The sequence below is a fragment of the Dermochelys coriacea genome, chromosome 21, assembly GCF_009764565.3.
Source record: "Dermochelys coriacea isolate rDerCor1 chromosome 21, rDerCor1.pri.v4, whole genome shotgun sequence".
Classification (NCBI taxonomy): domain Eukaryota; kingdom Metazoa; phylum Chordata; order Testudines; family Dermochelyidae; genus Dermochelys; species Dermochelys coriacea.
In genome coordinates this window covers 11,021,831-11,042,591 of record NC_050088.1, presented here as the reverse complement: position 1 = coordinate 11,042,591, position 20,761 = coordinate 11,021,831, and the positions used below count along the sequence as shown (strand labels likewise).

At 51.6% G+C, this 20,761-nt stretch overlaps 1 protein-coding gene across 1 annotated transcript in view; it reads right to left on the bottom strand.

Moving 5' to 3' along the window:
• The window catches only part of SCUBE3 (signal peptide, CUB domain and EGF like domain containing 3), a 96,254-nt gene that overhangs the window by 59,605 nt on the left and 15,888 nt on the right, over nucleotides 1–20,761 (bottom strand). The window contains 3 exon segments of the mRNA XM_043500367.1: nucleotides 1,610–1,744; nucleotides 14,073–14,198; nucleotides 17,915–18,037. Coding sequence (XP_043356302.1) covers nucleotides 1,610–1,744; nucleotides 14,073–14,198; nucleotides 17,915–18,037 — 384 coding nt within the window.

The window sequence follows — 20,761 nt, the reverse complement described above, 5'->3', positions numbered from 1 at the left end:
AATCTGGCACCAGGCGGGTGAAATTCACATGGAAACTCAAAGGATAAAAGCTGCTACATGGGCTTTTGCAGCCAGGGAAGCAGAGAGAGAAAGAGCAAACCGAAACAGATGCTTGCCAAGCAGAAAAGACAAAACCCACTGAAACAAACCCCCCCTATTCTCCAGCATATCTAAGAGGTTACTTCGAACAATAGGGAATTGGAACCGACAAGGAGACAGCAGGATCAATACAAGTACTGGCAAGCGAAGATGAGTCCTGTGGATTGGCATGCAGTTTTTTGGTACTTTTTTCTTTAATAAAACATCCTGGATATGGATTAAAGTCCTCCGTTTGGTATTATTGCTTCAGGTGCCTTATTAAGGGGCCTGCAAGGGCTTTGATACATGGATCAAAGAGCTGATCTAGTTTTATTGGCAAGTGACTCCAGACCCTCCACCAAAAACTTTCCCAACAGCCAGCATCCAAACACAGCAGCCCACGCGCCCACCAAGGCTGCTGCTGGGAACAATTGCCCCACTGATGTAAATCGAACTGGCCATGCTCAACGTCTGCTGTGGCACAGCATGACAGGTGTCTTGCTCTATTAAGTGTCTAGAATGCTTGGCTGCAACAGCTGTTCCACCCGCTGACCTGGCATGACAACCGTTCCCTCGCCCTTTTCATCAGTGGTGGAAGAATGCAAGCCATAAAGGAGGCAGATGCCTTGGTATGATGCCAGATGCCATGGTGATGGGCGTGGTATAAATCCCCAGATAAAGTAAATTAGACACAGAGGTGCTGGAACTAGGGGTGCTGCCATACCCCCTTGCTTGAAGTAGTAACAACCACCCAAGGACATGGTTTCTGCCTTCAGCACCCCCGCTATTAAAATTGTTCTGCCACCACTGATTAGACAGAGGGCACAACCAGTAAGTCCTGTGTTTAAGGATAGCTCACGGTGCTTTAACCCTGTGATGCCGAGAAGTGGGTTTCCCCAACCTGGTACGCTAATGCAAAATGTACAAGCAGTGGACATGAGCTGCTCAAAACATGACTTTTGCCACAATGTGGGTAAAGAACTCTCTGCCAGGGCTAGGACACGCACAGCTTGATGGGAAGACCACGGCTCATCAATATCCGACCTCTACCATTACAAGCGATGGATGCTCACCCGGTCCCAATAGCCGATTCCTGCTGTGGGCCTCAGAAGGTGGAGACTGGACCCCATAATCCTGGCTGATGTGCAAAGGGGTCAGTCCCAGCTCTGCGCTAGGGATTGGTTCAACTCTTTGCACATGAGCGAGAGTCATCGTGGCTAAGACCCTATCTACATCGTTGGAAGCAGGGCCAATTCCTAATCAATAGCCAGCCACCGAGGTAGCTCCATAGGGGGCAAAGGGTGGCTTTGCCCATCGACAGCAGGGCTTTGCACTGGTGCAGCTATGCTGGAGGTTGTACTCCCAAGCGTAGACAAGGCCTATAGATCATGGCCCCTCTCTAGCCTGAGACACCGCCAGTGTCCAAGCGATTGCCCATCTTCCTTGCCCACTGCAGTCCGTAAAGGAGATGCTGGAGGCAGGGGGAGCCCAGTCACAGAGCGCCTGAGAGTGAGAACCATTAAAGACCAACCTTCCGGGCGCTGGATACAGGTGTGCTGGTTGTCACTCAGGAAGAAGCCGTCCCGGCAGTGGCATTCATAGCTCCCCATCATGTTGACGCAGGTCTGTTGGCAGCCACCGTTCCCCTCCGAGCACTCATCCAGATCTGCCAGGGCAAGCAAGAGAGAGAATGAGTGCGACGTTCACCACCACCACGCATTCATCCTCTGTCTAAGCACGAGTACACCAGAATACCACACTGTGCTCTAATCCCTAAGGACTCCCGCAGGAGCTTGCAGTGGGACCTGCCAGTGCTTTAGACAAATGGCTGAAAGCCATCTCAGTATTAATGGAGAAACTGAGGCATATAGCGGTTATATGAGGGCTGCATTTCTCAGTGGCTAGGGCACTGGGCTGGGAAACAGGACACCTGGGTTCTGTTCCTGACTCTGCCACTGACATACTGTGGAGCCTTGAATATGTCACTTCCTCTCTCTGTTCCTTGACTGACCCCTCTATACAAATGGGGGTGGGGTACTTACCCTCTTGTGTAAAACACTGTGGAACAGGCACTATGTATGTTAATAGTAGGGTTAATTAAGCCTTACAACTCCTCTAGCAGGTATAATCTCTACTCTATACATGGGGAAACTGAGGCATGGAGCGAGCGCGTGATTTATCCAAGGTCACACAGGAACTCTGTGGCAGACGTGGAAGAAGAACCAGGAGTCCTGACTTTCAGGTCCCTGTTCTAGCTGCAAGACACTACACTGGCTCCAAAGCTCAATTCCCTTCCTCTATGAATATGTAAGTGGCCAGGTTTTTGTCTGCTAGATCCCTGGGAAGCCTCTTCCTTTACCTGACGTGCCTGCTGGGTGCTCAGCACTTCTGAAGAGCCATGCCACTTGTTCACAGCCACTGCCTGAATATGCATTCTGGAGCCTCACTTTAGGTAGTGGGTTTGAACATCTGGGCCGAAACGCTGCCCAGCCAACTTCTCTGGCCCTCTAATGGGCCAGAAAACACCAGACATTTGTTACTTGGAGCAGGGAAACCTCAGCTCAGTGCTCGCTTGGAGAATTAATTCTGAAGAGACTCAAATCCCCAGCAGCCTTGTCTGGCCGCTGCCCTCTCGCCTATTTTGGTTTAATAAAATGAAGCCCAAAGGCTGTTTGCTCATGGAGCGTGACTGGCTTAGCATCAGCCTGGCTGGAAGGGGAGCTCCAGCCTCCCTTGCTCCATACCCTGGCCAAGATGAGAACTGCTTTCCAAATTGCCCTCTGGAGAATGGAGTCTCCTAGTGCCCCCAGCACAAGTACAGCATGAGCAGAGATTGTGGAAGTTTTACACACACACCCACACACACTCTCTCTCTCTCTCTCCCCTGCAACGATTAACAGAGGTCTCAGAGTAGCAGCCGTGTTAGTCTGTATTTGCAAAAAGAAAAGGAGTACTTGTGGCACCTTAGAGACTAACAAATTTATTAGAGCATAAGCTTTCGTGAGCTACAGCTCACTTCATCGGATGCAGCGAGGTCTGGTGAGCAACCCCTTTGATGCTGAGCTTGTGAACCGGACATCTGATCACCATGACCTCGACTGAGATCCCACCCCCGACTCCAACTCATTGCAAACCCTGGGTGAGGTTGTTCAAGCTGAACCAGGGCAGTTAGCCCCACGGTTCCCACTGACACCCCGTGTCAGCGTTCAGCATCTCAGCCTGTCCTTGCGACAGCCCACAAGTTTGTCGGACTGCCACAATCCCAGTGAATTATTACCCAGACAGGAACAGCAGCCACTGGGGATGGGACATGAACCCAGCTGCCTCTGATATGGGCACAAGTGCACAAACACAATGGGCAGGTGAAGAACTGCGCTTCTGAATGAGCCACACAGATGTTCTTCAGGCCACATGGCCTGACGGTGAGGACGAAAGATCTAGCCTGGGGTAAAAAATGAAGGCTGGCGGGATAGAAGATTGCAAGCTGTGCCTTGGAGCTGCACTCACTCATCCACTTCCTAGCGACAAGAAACGCAGTCCTTTAGGGGAAATATGGCAATTGGACCAGCTCCAGATAGAGAGGATTCCCATCATCATTTGTCTGCACTGTGACAGTACCTAGGAACACCAGTCAAAGACGAGGGCCCATTGTGGTGGGCTCTGTACAGAAGAGTCACAAAGAGGACAGTCCCTGTCCCAGAGAACTCACTGTCTATCTTAGGTGCTTATCTAGTTTCCCTTACCTTAATATCTGAGTGCTTTCACAGTCTTGGATATAATTCTCCTCCCAAGCCCTGTGAGGTAAGGCAGGGCTGTTATGCTCATTGTACTGATGGGGAACCCGGGCACAGAGGGATACAGGGACTTGCCTGAGGTCACCCCAATCTAGGTGTCAGACAGAATGTGACAGGTCGACAAAACAGACTAGTGGGGTGAGCAGGAGGAGGTAGCAAAATGGATCAGGCTTAGCAGAAAGAGAGAGGTCTCAGTTGGCCCCTTGCCTATCCAAAATCAACACGCCCGTTGCTTTGTCAGAGGGGAATCCTGGGATGTTTGAGCGCTCACCATGTCATTCTGAACCTAACAGACTAGTAGGTCTGCCTATGGATGAGTGATTCCAGTATCTCCCGGCTCCTACAAACACGTAGTTCTGGGGACAGAATTCTCAGCCTATTTTCTCTCTCAGACACCAGGCCAGCTTATGGCAGGGGATTGCACTGGGTGCTGGAGTGGTCTGCAATGAGATCAGAGTTGAAGATCCCCTTTTACCACCTTGGCCTGAAATGCTTAGATCTGTGGGATGATGCAGCTTCTCCATCCAGGGATTTTTCCTGCCCTGGACCCTATTCCAGAAAGCCGTGAAGAGCCCAGGAGAAATGCGACCAGACCTTTCCCCTCCAAACATGCAGGGAAAGCATCAGGATGAGAGGCGAGAGGCCCAGTGCCAAAGAAAACCTCCTGTGAACTCGAGCGTTTCAAACCCAGCAGCTAAGAAGAGAGCTGAGCCCCTTGGACATCAGCAGTGGGGCTGTGGAGCGGACTCCGGAAAAGCTGGACTAGCAGGTTGATGACAGCGTGCGGAGTGAAGGAATTCCAGATCAGGCCCGAAAACCTGAGCAAATGTCTGAGACGCTAATTAAAATACACACATGGTCCCCCAAACACAAGGACGCACAAAGTCCACACACGGCCTCTTACAGACAGACACGTGTTCACACATGTACCCTCTCATGCAAAGTCAAACATACGCACACCTACAGAGACAGCTGGACAGACACACACACAGATATTTGAGGAGACATACACTCTGACCCAGACACACACATAGGCACACACTCATGCAGGGCAGGTGAGCAGGGCGACTGGCCAGCCTGAATGACAACTGCAAGGGGGCGTATCACAGTGCTGTGCTGCTCCCCCACACTCCTTTCCTCCCCTAATTGGCCGGCAGCCACTCTAGGCTGGGGCGGTGCCAAAAACGTTTTACGCTCCAGCTGGCAGAACACCGAGAGCTGGCCCTGCTGAGAGCCACCAGGTACACAGCCACACTGGGTGACATCCCACCCTTATCTGCACGTGCAAGGCTCTCATGCTCAAACAGCACCCTTTGTGCAATCCTTGCTGGCAGGCGCCAGGCACAATCACTTGCTTCTCCGAATGGAACCCAGGGGGGGAAAACCCCCATGGGACGGTCATGAATGGCTAAGAGAAGCAGGAGGGCAAGGCTGCCCCCTGGAAGGGCTTCCTACAGGGTAGCATCCCATGGCATTCTCAGGACTCGCTATCTCCTGAAAACAGCTCGCAGTCCAAAGCCATGGCCAGTGCTAGTAACTTTCTTCCCTATCTTCAGGGGTTTGCTCTTCATTTGACCTATCGCTACGGGGTGGTGTCTCTCACTTAAAGGGCGCAGGTGCACTGATTTTGAGAAAGAGATGAGAAGAGAGGATACACAAACGCTTGGCTTTCATCCAAGGATCCCAAAGCACTTCTCTGCTCATCCTTCCAGCGCCCCTATGAAGGAGATGCAGGAGGCCCTTTACCCACCACCGCAATGCAGCCACCTCTGGGATGGAATCCAACAGCTTCTGACCAGAGTGAATTGAAACTACAGGGGAAATTTAACTCAGCAGAACATAAACCCCCAAGTTGGGATTTACCCAGGATATGATGGCTAGCATCTCTACCTTTAGAAAAAGGGCCAGGAGACCTGCCCTGAACACGGGGACCTGTACCTCAGTTGTACACTTAACCCAAAAGGCAGCAACCCCGTTTCTTTGCTGAGCGAAGAGAACCAGTTACAATTCTCCAGGCACACCTGCACTCTCCTGAGTCCCTGTTCCACCCTAGGCCAGCTGTCCCTGAGGGACTATGCACCAGCTGAGCATCACCCACTCCTGGAGTGCTCCCCCCGTCTCCCACACTAGACCTGGGCGTGGAGTTACACAGGCCAGGGCCAGCAAGGAGCTCCCCTATACCAGGGGAATTCTCAGATGGGCTGATACAGCTGCCTTCTGGCCCCTTCGCACCACTCAGATTCAACTCAGAGTCCAGCCCAGCGCCTCCCGCCGCTAGGACGATGGCTCAGCTCTGACACCATGAGTCCCATGGTCTGGGGCAACACTCCCACCCAGGTGTTCCAGGGACGTCTCCCAGCCATGCACTTCCCCAGCTTAACCTTGCTTAGCTTAGGAAACATAACCCAGATCACAGCTCAAGGTGGCTCGACCTGGGGACCAAGCAAGGATAAAAGCCAGAGAGAAAAATAAAAGACCACATCACCTCAGAAAAGGCATTTGGATTTGTACCCCCACATGAGAATTTTCCTCACGGAAATTTTCTTTGCCCTCGCTGTTCCACGGACCAAGCTAGCTCCAGCCAGTTTTTCGGCAGTAGCCAGCTTGGAAAGCTGGCAGCAAGACAGAAAAGGGACCCCCCCGTTCCATGGCAGGAGGTTTGTCTCCTTAGCTTGAGCTTTTGTCCCAGCTGAGCCATGTTCCATACAGGCCAATAACTCCCTTCAAATCCCTCACTTATAACAGGAGCTTAACGTCCTGCGACTGCTCCTTCAAACTCGGCACAAGAACAACAAGGCACCGGCTCAAACCCAAGGGCTGAAATGAGGCTCAGCAGCCCCTAATGCCTGGTTTATTAAACGCAAGGGTGACAGCCAGAAGCCAAAAGGCTGCTGTGGCAGGACGAGGGCTTGAATTCCGATCCTGGTTCAAAAGGTCACTCGGGATCTTGGGGTGGGTGGGGGGGGGTTGCATGGCAGAATTTCTTTTAATAACGTCTAAGTTGCAGACAATCCTCTACAAGTCCCAGAAGGAGCAACCCCGGGCTCTGCCTGCTACTCAGATTCCACCCCTGTTGTCACACATACCCTCCCCACAGCACTGAAGATGTCGTGCTGAAGCCAAGGGCCTTGTGCCCCATGCTGCAGGTGTGATCCATGCATGGTCCAGCGTACAGGGCATGGGGCTGGGAGTCAGGATGCCTGGGTTCTATTTCCAGTTCTGCCGCTGACTCCATGCAACACCCTAAGCAAGTCACTGGGCCTCTCTATGCCTTAGGTTAGGTCTTCACTGCCAAAAAAGGCACTGGAGTTTTTACCTGGATGCAGCTAGACAAGGTAAACCCCAGGTATGGGGTATAGGTTTGATCTTAACTAGCCAGCTTTAGGTAATAACTATCTGCGCCTTGACTCCACTAGGATTTTACACCAGAATAACTCTCTAGATGGAAAGCACACCACTTTTTATTTTTTGCAGTGAAGACACAGCCTCAGTTTACTTGCCTGGGAAATGGGGATAATGGAGACCTACCCTCCTTTGAGCGCCATGGATAAAGGATCAGACCGTCAGCTGGTGTAAACTGGCATAGCTACATCACCTGCACCCGCTGATAACCTAGCCCAAAAGACGCCTTTAGATATGCAACCTAGGGTTATTTTCCAGCAGTTGCATTCCTAAAGCCAGCTGGTTGCCTGGAACTGCCCACTGGTCTAAGAGAGGAATAATCAGATAGGTCAGGAGTCTCAGGTTAGGAATCCCAGCATAGACAAGTCACTTAATACTCTGGTTTACCCACACCCTCTCTGAAATGTGGCCTTCCTCTTGGGAGGACAGCTAGCATCTGTAAACCAAGAGCAGTGAGTATTGCCAATCTAATCCTGACCTTGGCTGCAATTTCACAGGAGATGGAGACTGGTTGGAAGCAGGTTCTCCATGCCACCACGAAGGCCGCTGTTGCTTTAGAGCGAAGAGCCACCTGAGATGGTGCCCAAGAAAACTTTGGGGGGAGCTTGTTTGATACAAGGGGAACAAGAATTTGTCCTGGCTGGCAGGGGTCTCCCAACCAAGGAAAAATAGAAAAAGGAAATGTAAGCAGAAGGGAAGCTGATCAGAGTGACAGACCCCGGTGAGTGGGAAGGGAACGTCACTGGGCAAGAAAAGAGCAATGGTCCCTGGGTGAGCAGCAGGGACAAGGCAGAGAGATCCATGCGGGGGGGAAGTGGACTTTTTCTGCCTGATAAACTCCTCCCCATCCCCTGGGCTATACTGCTTCCCACAACTCTTGTCCAAAAAACCAAACATCCAAGTGCACATGAGAGAGGATGGGTGAGGCTTGCGTAGGGGGCACATTTACGGCACTGGTCGCTGCCCCATAGACCCCAAGAAGCACGAGACGGCAGGATCTCAGCTTCCCACCTCATCCTGTCTCCATTACCTAGCAGCCAGCTCCTCGGCTGAGGCACCTGACTGGGAAGAATGAAGATAAAGCTGAAAAGAAAAGGAGTACTTGTGGCACCTTAGCACCTTCGTGTCGCTGAAGAAAGCTTATGCTCAAATAAATTTGTTAGTCTCTAAGGTGCCACAAGTACTCCTTTTCTTTTTTGCGAATACAGACTAACACGGCTGCTACTCTGAAAGATAAAGCTGGACACTCACAGGGGTGGGGAAGAAACAGTGAAATAATCCCCCTTCCCCATGCTTTGATTGTTGTTGGCCAAGGTCTACTAAAGCCAGCTACCCTTCACCACCGGTGGCTCCCAGTTCCTGCAGGCAGCCTCTTCTCACCCATCCCATGGAATTCCGGCCCTCCCACTGGAGCCAGGACCTTTGTAAATACATGACGTCCACTGCTTTCTTTCCTTGGGCTCATCATCTCCCGGGAAAGGAAGGCAGGGCCACCCCTCCCGCCTCTGGTTCCAGCTGTGTAAATCTCGGGCTCGCTATTAACGGGGAGGATGGCAAGATCCTGGTGATGAGGCTTAATGCGAAACGTATGTGTGCATAAACCCCCAACGATGAGCTCACTACCGACCCCGCTGCAGGCGCTAATGAGAGTGAAATCAGCACGGGGCCACTTCCACCTCTTCTGCAGAGATCTGATGCGAGAGGGACTGTAAATTGCTCCATCTCCTTGGCTTCTCTATCCCCCTCCCCCCGGGTACTAATAGCCACGGTGCTATTCTCCCCCACCTCCCCCAACCACTGAGGGTGCCAATGGAGGAAGGGGAGGTGATGCTACGGGAGGGTAGGTGGCCTGCTAGTTCCGTTGAGACAATGCTGTGACAATAGGGGACAGGATGTGCGACCTCTTTGTAGGCAGACACAGGGTTTGTCTTGGCCCGGGGATTATTTACCCATCCTGGTTGCTGGTTAACATCCCTGCCGTATTTGCTATTAACTCATCTATTTTGGCAGGTGCAGGGCTGACCCTCAAGCACAAGCCAAGGGAATGGGCAGCTGGGGCTCCTCTGCATCCAAGGAAGGCTGGTCCCTTCTCGGGTAGCGGGGAAAGAGCAGAATGTCCCTGCCAGATGCACACCCACATGCCAGCAGGGCCTACGGGGGAGGCAGCTCATGTTGGTTTCTCGCCCCAGATACAGATGCACTCCTGGCAGCTGGGGTCTGCAGCTCTCAAAACCCAGGGCTGTGCAGGTGTGTGTGCGCGCTGACGTGGGGAACTTCTGCCCCTTTTGCCACCCTCCTGACTCCTCATGCTACTCTCCCGCAACTGAACACTCGCTACGCAGCAACCAAGCTTCCTCAGCCTCCGAAGCAGGATTCAGGAGGCTATTCCCAGACAGAGACCATCTCACATGGTGACCCAGTATGATGGGCTCCCCTCTCCCCCCGAGGCTGAGCTGGCTGGCTGATCTCCTGGATTCTACCCCCAACTCTGCCCTGGCTGCTTGTGTGATTGTGCATATCACTTCGACCCCTCCCCCCATGCCTCAGTTTCTCCACCTGTAAAGGCAACCAGCCTTGCAGAGGGGGTGGTTGAGGACGAACCCAGCTCGCGCTTGCCTGGCATGCAGCCACACGAGGATGAAGGAGGCTATGAGCATTATTTGTAGCTGCATAGCCTGGTGCAGGGCGACATCTGCCCTGCTCTCCACCCACCCCAGAGAGCACCTATGGCAGGGAGCCTCTGCTTGCACGACGGCTCGCGCTCTGTCCCTGCATCTCAGACCCCTTTGTGCTGGACCCCGTGGCCCCTCCAAGGATTCCAGGCTGGGGTAGGGCGGCTGGGAAGCACAGATCTTCTCTCCTGGCATGAGGAGATCCGCTGACTTCCCAGCACTCCTGGGTGCCACCACGGAATGAGGAACAGCCTTAGGACACCACTGCCACCTATGTGGGGAATAATAGCCCCAGGCCAAGCAGAGACTGATCGCTAGGTGCTGCCAGTTCGGAGCCTCTGAGGAGCTCCGTGCTCACAGATACCACCAGAGGGATGAGATCCGGGGCTGGCTGTCTCTCGTGTCAGCAATTTTCCCGAATAACATGTCTGATATACGTAACTGGGAGATTACGATCTTTCAGCATGAGGTCCCGGGGCAGGGGCGGTAGGCGGGAGTCAGCATTTCACTGATGATATGTCAGTGTTTAAAGAACTCTGATGAGTCTCTGAAGGTTCCCAGCTGTTGCTGCCATTCTTACTGCTGCATCCAGACACAACAAAAACTGGTTTAAAAAAAAAAAAAAAAAAAAAAAAAAAAAGGATCTGCCCCCAGCATACACTTTTGTGTTGGTTTCTAACACACTGGATTCTATGCCGCAGAGCTGAGGATAGGCCGCAGTTGAGAAATCAGGGATGCTGCTAGAATGTGGCTGGGCAGGGCTGAGCAAGGGATCAGGGCACAGCGATGGGGGGAGATGTGAAGACATGACCGAGCTGGGTAACTGAACGCAATATTGCCAGGCCAGGTTGAGCCAGGGAGAGGGCACAGCGGGGAGATGGGAAAGCAAAAGAAGCTCCTGTAATGTTCCAGGACAGATCTGAGCAGAGAAGATGGGGGAAACTAGGCAGCAGATCACAGGGGGGCTCGTGTAATGCTGCATGACAAGGTTGAATGCGTGAGCAAGGGAGGCATGAGGCTGGGAAGGGAAGGGGACACGGCAGGGTGCGGATGGAGAGCGGGGATCGCAGCTCATCACACCCTTCCGCATCCATTCTGTTGGCTCCTGCTTCTCCATTTTCTATTTCTTTCCAAATTCTGATGCCGCTTAAAATTCTCTCTCCGTCGCTCCAGGATTTGCTCCCTGTATGAGTGGCTCAGCGAGACTCTCCAGCAGCTGGGAGTCCCAGTTCTTGGCTGGTGGTGTCCACAGACCTGCCAGGACTTGCTGATGACAAACAAAATTTCTAGGAATGCCGTTTCCCAATTCATCGGGGAAAACCTGTGATACTTGTACTGCTCACCCACTGGAGCTGGCTGTAAAGACTGTCTGCACGGAGCCCTTTGCACAACTACATGACAGATCGCACGGCATGTTGGTGGTACCAAGGGGGACCTGAGCCTTGGAAGGGGGATCTTAGGATACCACTGGAACAGCGAACCAGTATTTTGGTTCTGAATTCGCCATGGGCTGGGGACGGGTTGCTGTCGTACTGAATGAGTCTCCTCCCTTGTTTCATTCCACGAGACCTTGTACATGGCCTTGCCGGCGTCACACCAGCTGGGAAGCTTGTGCAGTGGAACGGGACTCTGGACATTTCCAAAGCCAGTTTTCTGGGCTCAAAAGATTCTTCAGAAGGCCCAAAATGAGACATCAAGGGATTGTCCGGACCCAATCCTGGAGGCCCTGTTTCATGTCAGTTGGATTCCATCCATGCTGCGGAAAAGTGACACTTTCTCTTTTTTGTTTGCAGTGTTGGCTGCAGGATATTAGCAAGACGAGGTGGGTGAGGTGATATCTTTTACTGGACCAACTGCTCTTGAGCTTACACCAAGCTCTTGAGCCAGAGTCATCTACCCTGCCGGTGCACAAAGACCCACTGTGGATCCCAGCTCTGCAGGAGGAAGGAACCTTGGCTTGGCTAGGAAAAGCCGAGAGACACAGCTTCCTCCAAGATACCCATACCTGACATCAACTGAGGACACCAGGCTGCCCCCTTCGCTGTGCGAGCCCCCAGTGTCCTGATCATTTGCAAAGCACTGGTCCAGACATCTGGGAGCTCCAGATGGAAACAGGGTGTGTGGGAAGGTCTCAGATGGTCATTACCCAGCTTGGCACCCTCCTGATTATGCTTCTTGGGAGGCAAAAACTACAGCAGGGACATAGACATGCTGCAGGTTCTCCACCAGCCAGGATTTACACCACGGAGTACACCATGGAGTATATTGTTCCACTGACCCCCAGCGTGGGGAGTTGCCCACCTGGGCTCAGTACAGATTGTAGACTTAGAAGGGCAGGAGCTGCCCAGGTTCACTTATTGGGATTCACACTCATCCCTTTAGACTCTGTGTGTGTGTGTGTGTGTGTGTGTGTGTGTGTGTGTGTGTGTGTGTGTGTGTGTGTGTGTGTGTGTGTGTGTGTGTGTGTGTGTGTGTGTGTGTGTGTGTGTGTGTGTGTGTGTGTGTGTGTGTGTGTGTGTGTGTGTGTGTGTGTGTGACGACAGGACTCTTGTATCCTGCAGGTATTCAGCTTCCCCACTTATCAGGCCTATGGGTCCGGAACATCCCCTGGCAATCACTGGCCTGATGGGATGATTGTAGGAAGGAAACTCAGCTTCGGTCAGTATAACCAGCGCCATCTCCAACAGCTGCTCCTGCCCATCAGGTGGAGACACAGAGCTCTGCCTCCTTGAAGGTATATCATCCTCAATCCAAGGAAAAGAATAATCATGTATTATTATTTCTCCATTACTACCGCAATATTTCCAGGTTGGGCCCCTTTGTGCTACTGGCTGTACAGGCATATGATAAATGGCAGGTCCATGCACAAAATAGCTGTAGCTGTCTCATCAATAATACACGCACAGAGGCTCTGAGCCAGACATCAGCTCTTGCTTCATCCTTCCACAGCCCAGAGTCAAAGCTTGTTTCCCATCAGGATAAAGGGGACAGAGAATGGAGATCTGCAAGGGTCTGTTTAAAAACAGATGTAGGACAACAACAAATCCTTCCCATGATAAATCCTCTAGTGAAGAAACCCAGCAGTGTCTGCCTGAACCTAGAGAAAGGGTGGGGGGCCCTTTAACTCTAATAGCTGGACTGGCCACTTAGAGCAGCTTGCATTCCTCTCTGGGATACAGCAGCAATAAACACTGCAGTAAAATCTCACAGCTGGAGGATTTGTGCAATGCCCTACTGTGTGTCTGGCAGTGCAGGAGGGAACATGGATCACCCTGCAGCTCCGAGCCATTCCTCCTTGGACCCGTGTCAGGCAGGACATTGAGGGGGGAAGTGGTACATTGCGACAGCTCGGAGACTGGTTGCTCCACCAGAGACTTCTTAGCCACGAGAACTGATTTGCTGTGCCCAGCCTCACAATGTAACAGAGAACTGTAAGCCTGCTGCTTATGGGCCTGATCCTGTGAGGGGCTGACCACCCTCCTACCTCACCGATGTCAATGGGAGCAGAAGGTTCTCAACAAGTCATAGGAAACACTCAACACATCCCAGGTTCAAGCCTAGAATCAGGATTTAGGGTTAACACCCCAATGAAATGAATGGAACAAACCATCCCTCTTGAAGGCTTTTTCAGGCTGCCTGCAGACTCAGGAAAACACCCACCTATCAACCACACTGGGGTCACGTTTTCTCTGCAACTGTGAAAGCTAGAAACACCCTGTTTTGAAATGTAACCCTTATTAACACAGCCCAGCTTTATGTGCATCCCACAGCGGTTAGACTACCTATAAGGGTTTTATAAGCCTGCTACTACTTTCAAGCCATTAGAGCTGGTCTTTCAGCTCAGGCTCATACTTTTAGATCCAGAAGCTGTGGGGTCAATCCCTGCTGACGACTCAGCCAGTGGCACGCAGGGGTACTTGGTCCTGCCTCAGGACGGGGGGGGTGGACTAGATGAATTTTCAAGGGCCCATCCAACCCTGTATTTTTATGATTAATTCTATGATTAAGGTGCGCATTGAGATTCCGGAGGACAGTTCTGCAGCCGGGGCAGATTCCCTGGCTTCAGACTCGTGGGGAACACCTGGCCCCATCCCCGCCCGCACCGAGCAGCTTGCCAAATCCTTACCCAGGCAGTTGTGGCCGTCGTGTGCCAGGCGGAAGCCGTCATAGCAGGTGCAGCGGTAATTCCCCGGGATGTTGACACAGTCGTGGACGCAGCCAGCGTTATCGTCCCGCTCGCACTCATCGACATCTGCCGAGAGGGGAGAGAAGCCCAGAGAGCAGTGAGAGACCTGAATTCCCTCCCCAGGCCCATCACTGTACCTCAGATCAGCTACATGTTTCCTAAGCGGGAGGGGGGTTCACTGAGACTTGCTAACTCATTACACATGTGATGCTCTTGGTCACCACACTGGCTGTGGTCAGGGTGACATGCACCCCCCCCCAACATCACACATGCCAGTATGGGCTAGTGAAACCCACTTGCATTTTGATGCTGCTTGCCCCAGTTACTCCGGGACTTCCACATCACATCACAGCAACAGTACGGCGGGAAAGATGGGCATGCCATCTCCACTGAGACCAGCCAAAAGCAGCTCCGCAGGAGCAAAGCACCATAACCACAGGCCTGTTATCAGCCTCTGCCAAAAGTCAGCAGGCACGGGATGCAAAACAGGGATCACGCATTCAAACATCAGATACAATCGCAGTCCTAAGGAAGCCATTGGCTCACGACCAGAACAAGCCATGCAAAGACAGCGTGACGTTTGCGGTGGGCTCCAAGGGAAAAATCCGCCCCCATTCTGCACCAAATCAGGATAGCTGGGCTTGACACAGGGGGTGTCTGCAGAGGAATAGCCAATCCGGCAGCAAACGCGTGCATGGGGGAAGAGGATGCTCCCATGGAGCTCAGCACAGGATGCAAACATCCTGCATGGGGAGCTCTCTTCCCCCCACCTCCTTAGCAGGACTCTCGCTGTGGGACAGTAGGGCCCATGGGACAGAGGGCAGGATGGGTCACTGAGTCAGCTAGTCTAGTAAAGAACTGGATACGTTTAAAGTAACGATGTGCAGATAAAATTGCTGACCTCTTTGCCAATTTACAGCCGTGACTTCCATGGAGTTGCATGGTACATAAAACAACTCCGGATATACCCACGTACAATTAAAAAAACACAAGTCATTACTTGGGTCACTGAAACCACCTTGGATTATTAAATCCAGTTTAACCTTCCATTGCTGGTGCAGTTTGTGTTTTCTGCATCTCTCTCGGCTGCAACAGCAAGTCTAGCCTGGCCACTGTTGACAGCCCGTTTTTCACTCTCTTGGTTTGTGCCTCTGTACAAAGGCTGGAACAACAGGAACTGCTACACTGGATCAGATCCAAGGTCCATTCAGCCCAGTATCCCATCTCTGACAGTGGCCAGAACCAACTCATCCAAAGAAAGTTGTAAGAACCTCACAGATCTCATTCTGGTCTTTAAGAGTTAGAAGTCAGCGTAAGCCCTGAAGCATGAGGCTTAATATCCCTTCCAAGTTTTGTTGTCATTAATTACAATAAGTCTGGATATGCTTGGTATCCGTGTAAATATCCAATCCCTTCCTGGCTCTTGTTAAATTTTCGGCCTCAGTCTGAAGCTGCTGTGTGTGGGGCAGTGGAAATACAGGGGGTCATTTGCGTTTTTAAAAATTGGTTCTCATTTTCTTTTCTTCTTTTGTTGAACTTCACAACATTTCTCTTCCTATTAAGCTGTGTAGGAACGCCTTCCTCCCCTCACAACAAAACCTAGATTTTGGACCTCAGCTGACTGGCTGTCGTCTCTTTAATCTCTTTGTTTGTTTCTCCACCATTCACCATGTCAGTGGAAGCTGAGATACTCCAGAGATGGGTGAGAGTTGGTTCTGGTGTTTAAAGGAATGGGTGTCATGCTCAGGAGAACAGTGTTATTGAAGGCGATGTAATCAGAGTACAACCCTGTACAATGGTTCCCCACTACCAGTCCATGCCCTCTCATTTCCAGCAATGGACTGCACTAGGGCTAATATCTCTGCAGATGGTGGCTGCTTTGCACTGCAAATGCAATTACAACAGCTAAAAGTGAGGTGTGATTGGGCGGGAACCCTCAACTTTTTAGAAGAGATGGTTTTGTGGCTAAAACACTGGACTCGGACTCCAGAGATTTGGGTTCAGTGCCTGGTTCTGCCAGAGACTCCCCATGTGTGAGCTTGGACAAGTCACTTCATCTTTCTGTTCCTCCATTGCCCAACTGAAAAATGGGAATAATAATAGTTCCATTCTTCTACATTTAGATCATAAGTTGCTGGGGGCAAGGACTGTCTCTTGTGGTGTTTAGGTACAGCCCCTAGCATTATGGAGCCCAAGGAGCCACTCTAATACTCAGACATAACACTTTACACAGCATCTTGTATTGAGCTATGTTTGGCTATTGACCAAGTATCTATCCTACAGACCCCTCTGGAGGTCCCAGAACTTAGGCTAGGAATGACTGCAGAAAGTTCCTCAAGATCTTTACATTAGCTTTCCACAAGGTGTCCCTGGCTTAGGGCATAGAAGATCGATGGTGCCAACAACATAGAGAGATGAAAAAGGTGGGAAGGGAAGGTACAGAGATCAAGCTTGAATCTCTTCTATGTAATCAGTTATAGAGGCCTGAGGCAAGAATTGCTCAGAGCAGAGAATATCATCACAGTATCTTAGCATCTGCGCCATGTAGAATCAACAGCAATAGTGAAATCTCTAGCGGACTTCATGGAGTCTCTGGCACAAGAAGTCATAAATGGATTTCCTGAAATCGCTGAAGATGATTATTAATGCACTCTTTTCCACAGTGAGGCATCTCTGAACTTGGACTGTATGCAGACAAACACCTATCAGGGATGGTCTAGACAATACTTAGTGCTGCTATGAGTGCAAGGGACTGGACTAGATGACCTCTCGAGGTCCCTGCCAGTCCCAAGATTCTATGAATCCATCAGCTATTTGTGTCCAGTCTATTCTGATCCCAGGGTGAGATTTCAAATCACGCAAAAAGCTAGGACTATTAAAATTCCAGCCCAACCATTTTACTGTTGCTCTTCATTTCAGTGAAATCATTTTGGAATGGACCTTACACGGGGTCACAGAAGAGAGGGTACAGGATTGAGCAGGACTGGGCAGAGCGCCAAATGGGTAGTCAATTTCGCTCCTGTGATCTAGTCCTTTTCATGCTTTCAGGGTCTCATGCCCTAACACAAGGCTGCAGGGTTTGCAAACACAGCAGGAAAAGGCTGACTGGTTTAAAACAAAATCCAGTGTATCCTACTAGAATTTAAATAGATACAATCGCGGGAATCTGTCTTTTCCTAAAAGTGTGTGTGGGGGGGGGGGGGGAGACTGGCCATCCTGGCTTTGTTATAACAAATTCTAGATTCAGAGCCAAATTCCACCCTTCAATTAAAAATAAGAGCCAGCTTTCTCCTGCCCCAGAAGCTTCCCCTGTGCTGGCAAAAACAGGACCTGTAATTCCCCAATGGCACAGCTGGTAGCAACAGTGGCAGCTGTAGTAGTGTAGACAGGACTGTTTTTAGCACGGTCATCCAATCCTAAAGTAGAACTTCATTGGATAAGAATTGCAGCTTCTCATTTTGGTCATAGTCGTCAAGGCCACAGTAGTATAAACAGAGCCACTTTGGATTCAATGTCGCCCCTCCACAGCAGCAGCCAGAGCATTAGCATGCCAGGGATTTACCAAAATAGCAGGCGAACTCTGGATTTGGGCAGGAAAGGACCATAAAGGTGCACAACTGACTGCAGCCGTAGCAGAAAGCTCTCTGGCTTTGAAGAGACACCTATCGACCTTCACTCCAGCCAGCACAGCACTCATAAAACTTCCAACTGTTAACTCTTTAAGAACACAGTCACAGCATGGGTTGATTTTTTGCCCAGCTGGACCAACTCGTGCTCCTTACCTTTGCAATGTTTCCCATCTCCGGAGTATCCGGACTTGCAAATGCACTTGTAGGATTTGGGGGTGTTCTGGCAGAGGGCGTCAATGTGGCAGTTGTCGGTCCCCTCGACGCATTCGTCAACATCTGTGGGAGGAGGAGGAGAGAAAGGGACATCACAAATCTCTGCACTGCCTGGAGATGCGCTAAAAACACCCCAACTGTCAATACTGCGGCTGCTGCTCTGCGGGTGAAAGATCAGCGTGAGAGACTGAAATTCTCAGCGTAGCCACAGATCAGGTGCAGCATGGGCAGCAGCAAGGCAGGCTCGCCACGTGCACTGACCATGGCCAATCAATGGGCCTCAGCTAGGGCCGAGCCATCAGTCTCCAGGCTTCCTCCAGCTCTTGGCCTCTGCTGAGACTGCCAATGACTTGCCTGACGCAGCTGGCGCTCACATCAGTGGAAAGACTCCCGGTGACTTCACCAGGAGCCGGATCAGGATCAGTACAAACAAGTTCAACCATGAGCTGTTGGGCTTGGTGCGGGAATCCCCACACAGTCAGAGCGCGCTGCTCCCTTCTGGGCTCTTTTAAATTCCCCGGCCAGCCTTCTCCCCAGCACAGCCAGAGAGCACCAAGCCCCCACAATGACTAGTGACTAAACACCCCATGTTTGCGGAAGCAGGTTTTCAGAGAGACATTCCACTCTGCCTAGGTCTCCATCCGGCCCCCCTCTCAGCAATGGAGACCCCTCAGACCCTCCACGTGAGACCGGGCAGGGCTATGAGCCCCACTGCACAAATGAGGCACAGAGCGACTCGGTGACTGGCCCAAGGTCAGACCGTGGCTGAACCAAGAATGGAACCTAGGTCTCCTGTATCCCAGTCTGTGATTTAACCCGTGGCCCATCCTCCTGACTCCTTGTTCTGAAGGGGAGAGCCAGGGGGAGAGGATGTCAAACAAATCTTCCTCCTCCTCTCTCTCCTCAGGTCTCCTCTCCCCAATCTCCCCCTTCTTCTGCCCCCCCAGCCTCTCCCCTTTCTACCTCCTTCTCCCACGAACCAGGTCCCCATTCCCAGCTCCCCCTGCTTAACCTCACTCTCTTCTTCCCTCCCTTTCTCTCCATCCGTCTGCTTCACACGGCCTTCCTCTCCCTGTGTCCCCCATTTTTCGCTCACTGTCTAGAAGATGCCCACCAGCCCTGTTGCAATTCAGCAGCAGCAGCTCTGCTGGCAGGGGATAAGCACCAAGTAGGAGGTGGAGGGAAAGGTCTGGCTTCCATACCACCCCGCACACCCCGGCTCCAGGAGGATGCAGTCTGCTGGCTGCAAAGGTTTAACACAGCTGGAGGCAGAGTTATTGGAGATTTTAATGACAGTGGCCATTTATACACAGACAGCCCCGGACTGCGGTTTATGAGTAATAGGCTATTCACCTGGTTCCCTTCTGGCTTTTCACTATGTGGTCCCTATGTCTACACTGCAATTAAACACCCGCGGCTGGCCCATGTCAGTGGCCGCGGACTGCAGGGCTACAAAACTGCAGTGTAGACGTTCAGGTTCGGGCTGGCGCCCAGGCTCGGGACGCTGCGAGATTGGAGGGTGTTTTACGGCAGTGTAGACATAAGTGAATAACTCAGTCCTCGTGCGCCACAGCATGTAAGCGCGAACGCGTCTACAGCTCACGTCTCATTCGTTCAGCTAGAGGGCCACCATTTCCACTACCAAGGGGGTGATTAGATCCCCGGATTGACTTTTCAGCCCCAGCCAGCTGGTTGACAGGTACAATGGAGATACTGATATTGTGAAGACGATACAGTCCCTAAAAGGAGAACGAGTCAATGGCTGCATCTCTCTCTCCACTGCCAGGTATTGTACAAATGGCTTTGCATGAGCTCGAGGAATGGTGGGCTGGTTGGACTGAAGCACGGGACTGAGGCTCAGGAGAGCTCTGTTCGATTCCTGGCTCTGCTACAGACTCCCTTTGTGACCCTGAGCAAGTCACTTGACCTCTCTGTGCCTCATCTGTACCATGGGGATCACAGGAAGGATGTTGTCTGGGTAGGTCCATTTATACTTGTGAGGCTCAGACACTACAGCTGTCTAAGGCATAGGAAAGGGGGGTAATAAAATAGATCTTGACCCACAGCAGGACGGTTCCCTGCAATACACCATCTAGCACACAGGCTCTCAGCCTGGGGGTCATGACTATTCGGTCCTTCCCAAGCAGCTAATCTCAGTGGAAAGAGATTGAAACCTACAGATTCCGCAGTCTCGCTTGGAAAGCCCAGAGTGGCAAGGATGCCACACGCAGTCTTCTCTTGGGAGACTATTCCACTGGCCTAGTAGATCTTTGCTCTCAGGAGATCTAAAGGGCTGCTGGGCAGACTCCCAAGTGGGGGAAGCCGCCACTCGAAGCATGAACGTGACCAATGGAGGTTGTCCCAAGGAGGGAGTCCCAAGTTGAGCAGGAGAAAACCCCAGTTACACTCTCGCTCTGCCTCTTAATTCTCACACTTGCAGGGAGATCACTGGAGCTGTTATTGGGAGGTTTCCATTTGCAAGGCAGAGGGGGGCACATGCATGTATACTGTATAAATATTTACACAATGCATTCAGATTTGTTATCTGACATTAATCATGGCCGGGAGCCACCACTGCAACCTCCGGGCCATTAATCACCTATTAGAACCTCACCCAACACACTGGAGACAACAGAAGATTTACAGTATGGGGTGGGGAAATCGGATCCAACTTTCTGTCGTCAGAAGAGGCACCTCCAGACAGGGTGGAAAAGAGCACAAAGCAACATTTTGACGTCACCACTGTGGGACCCGACTGCCTTCTTAGACTTAGGGCAGGTCTATGCT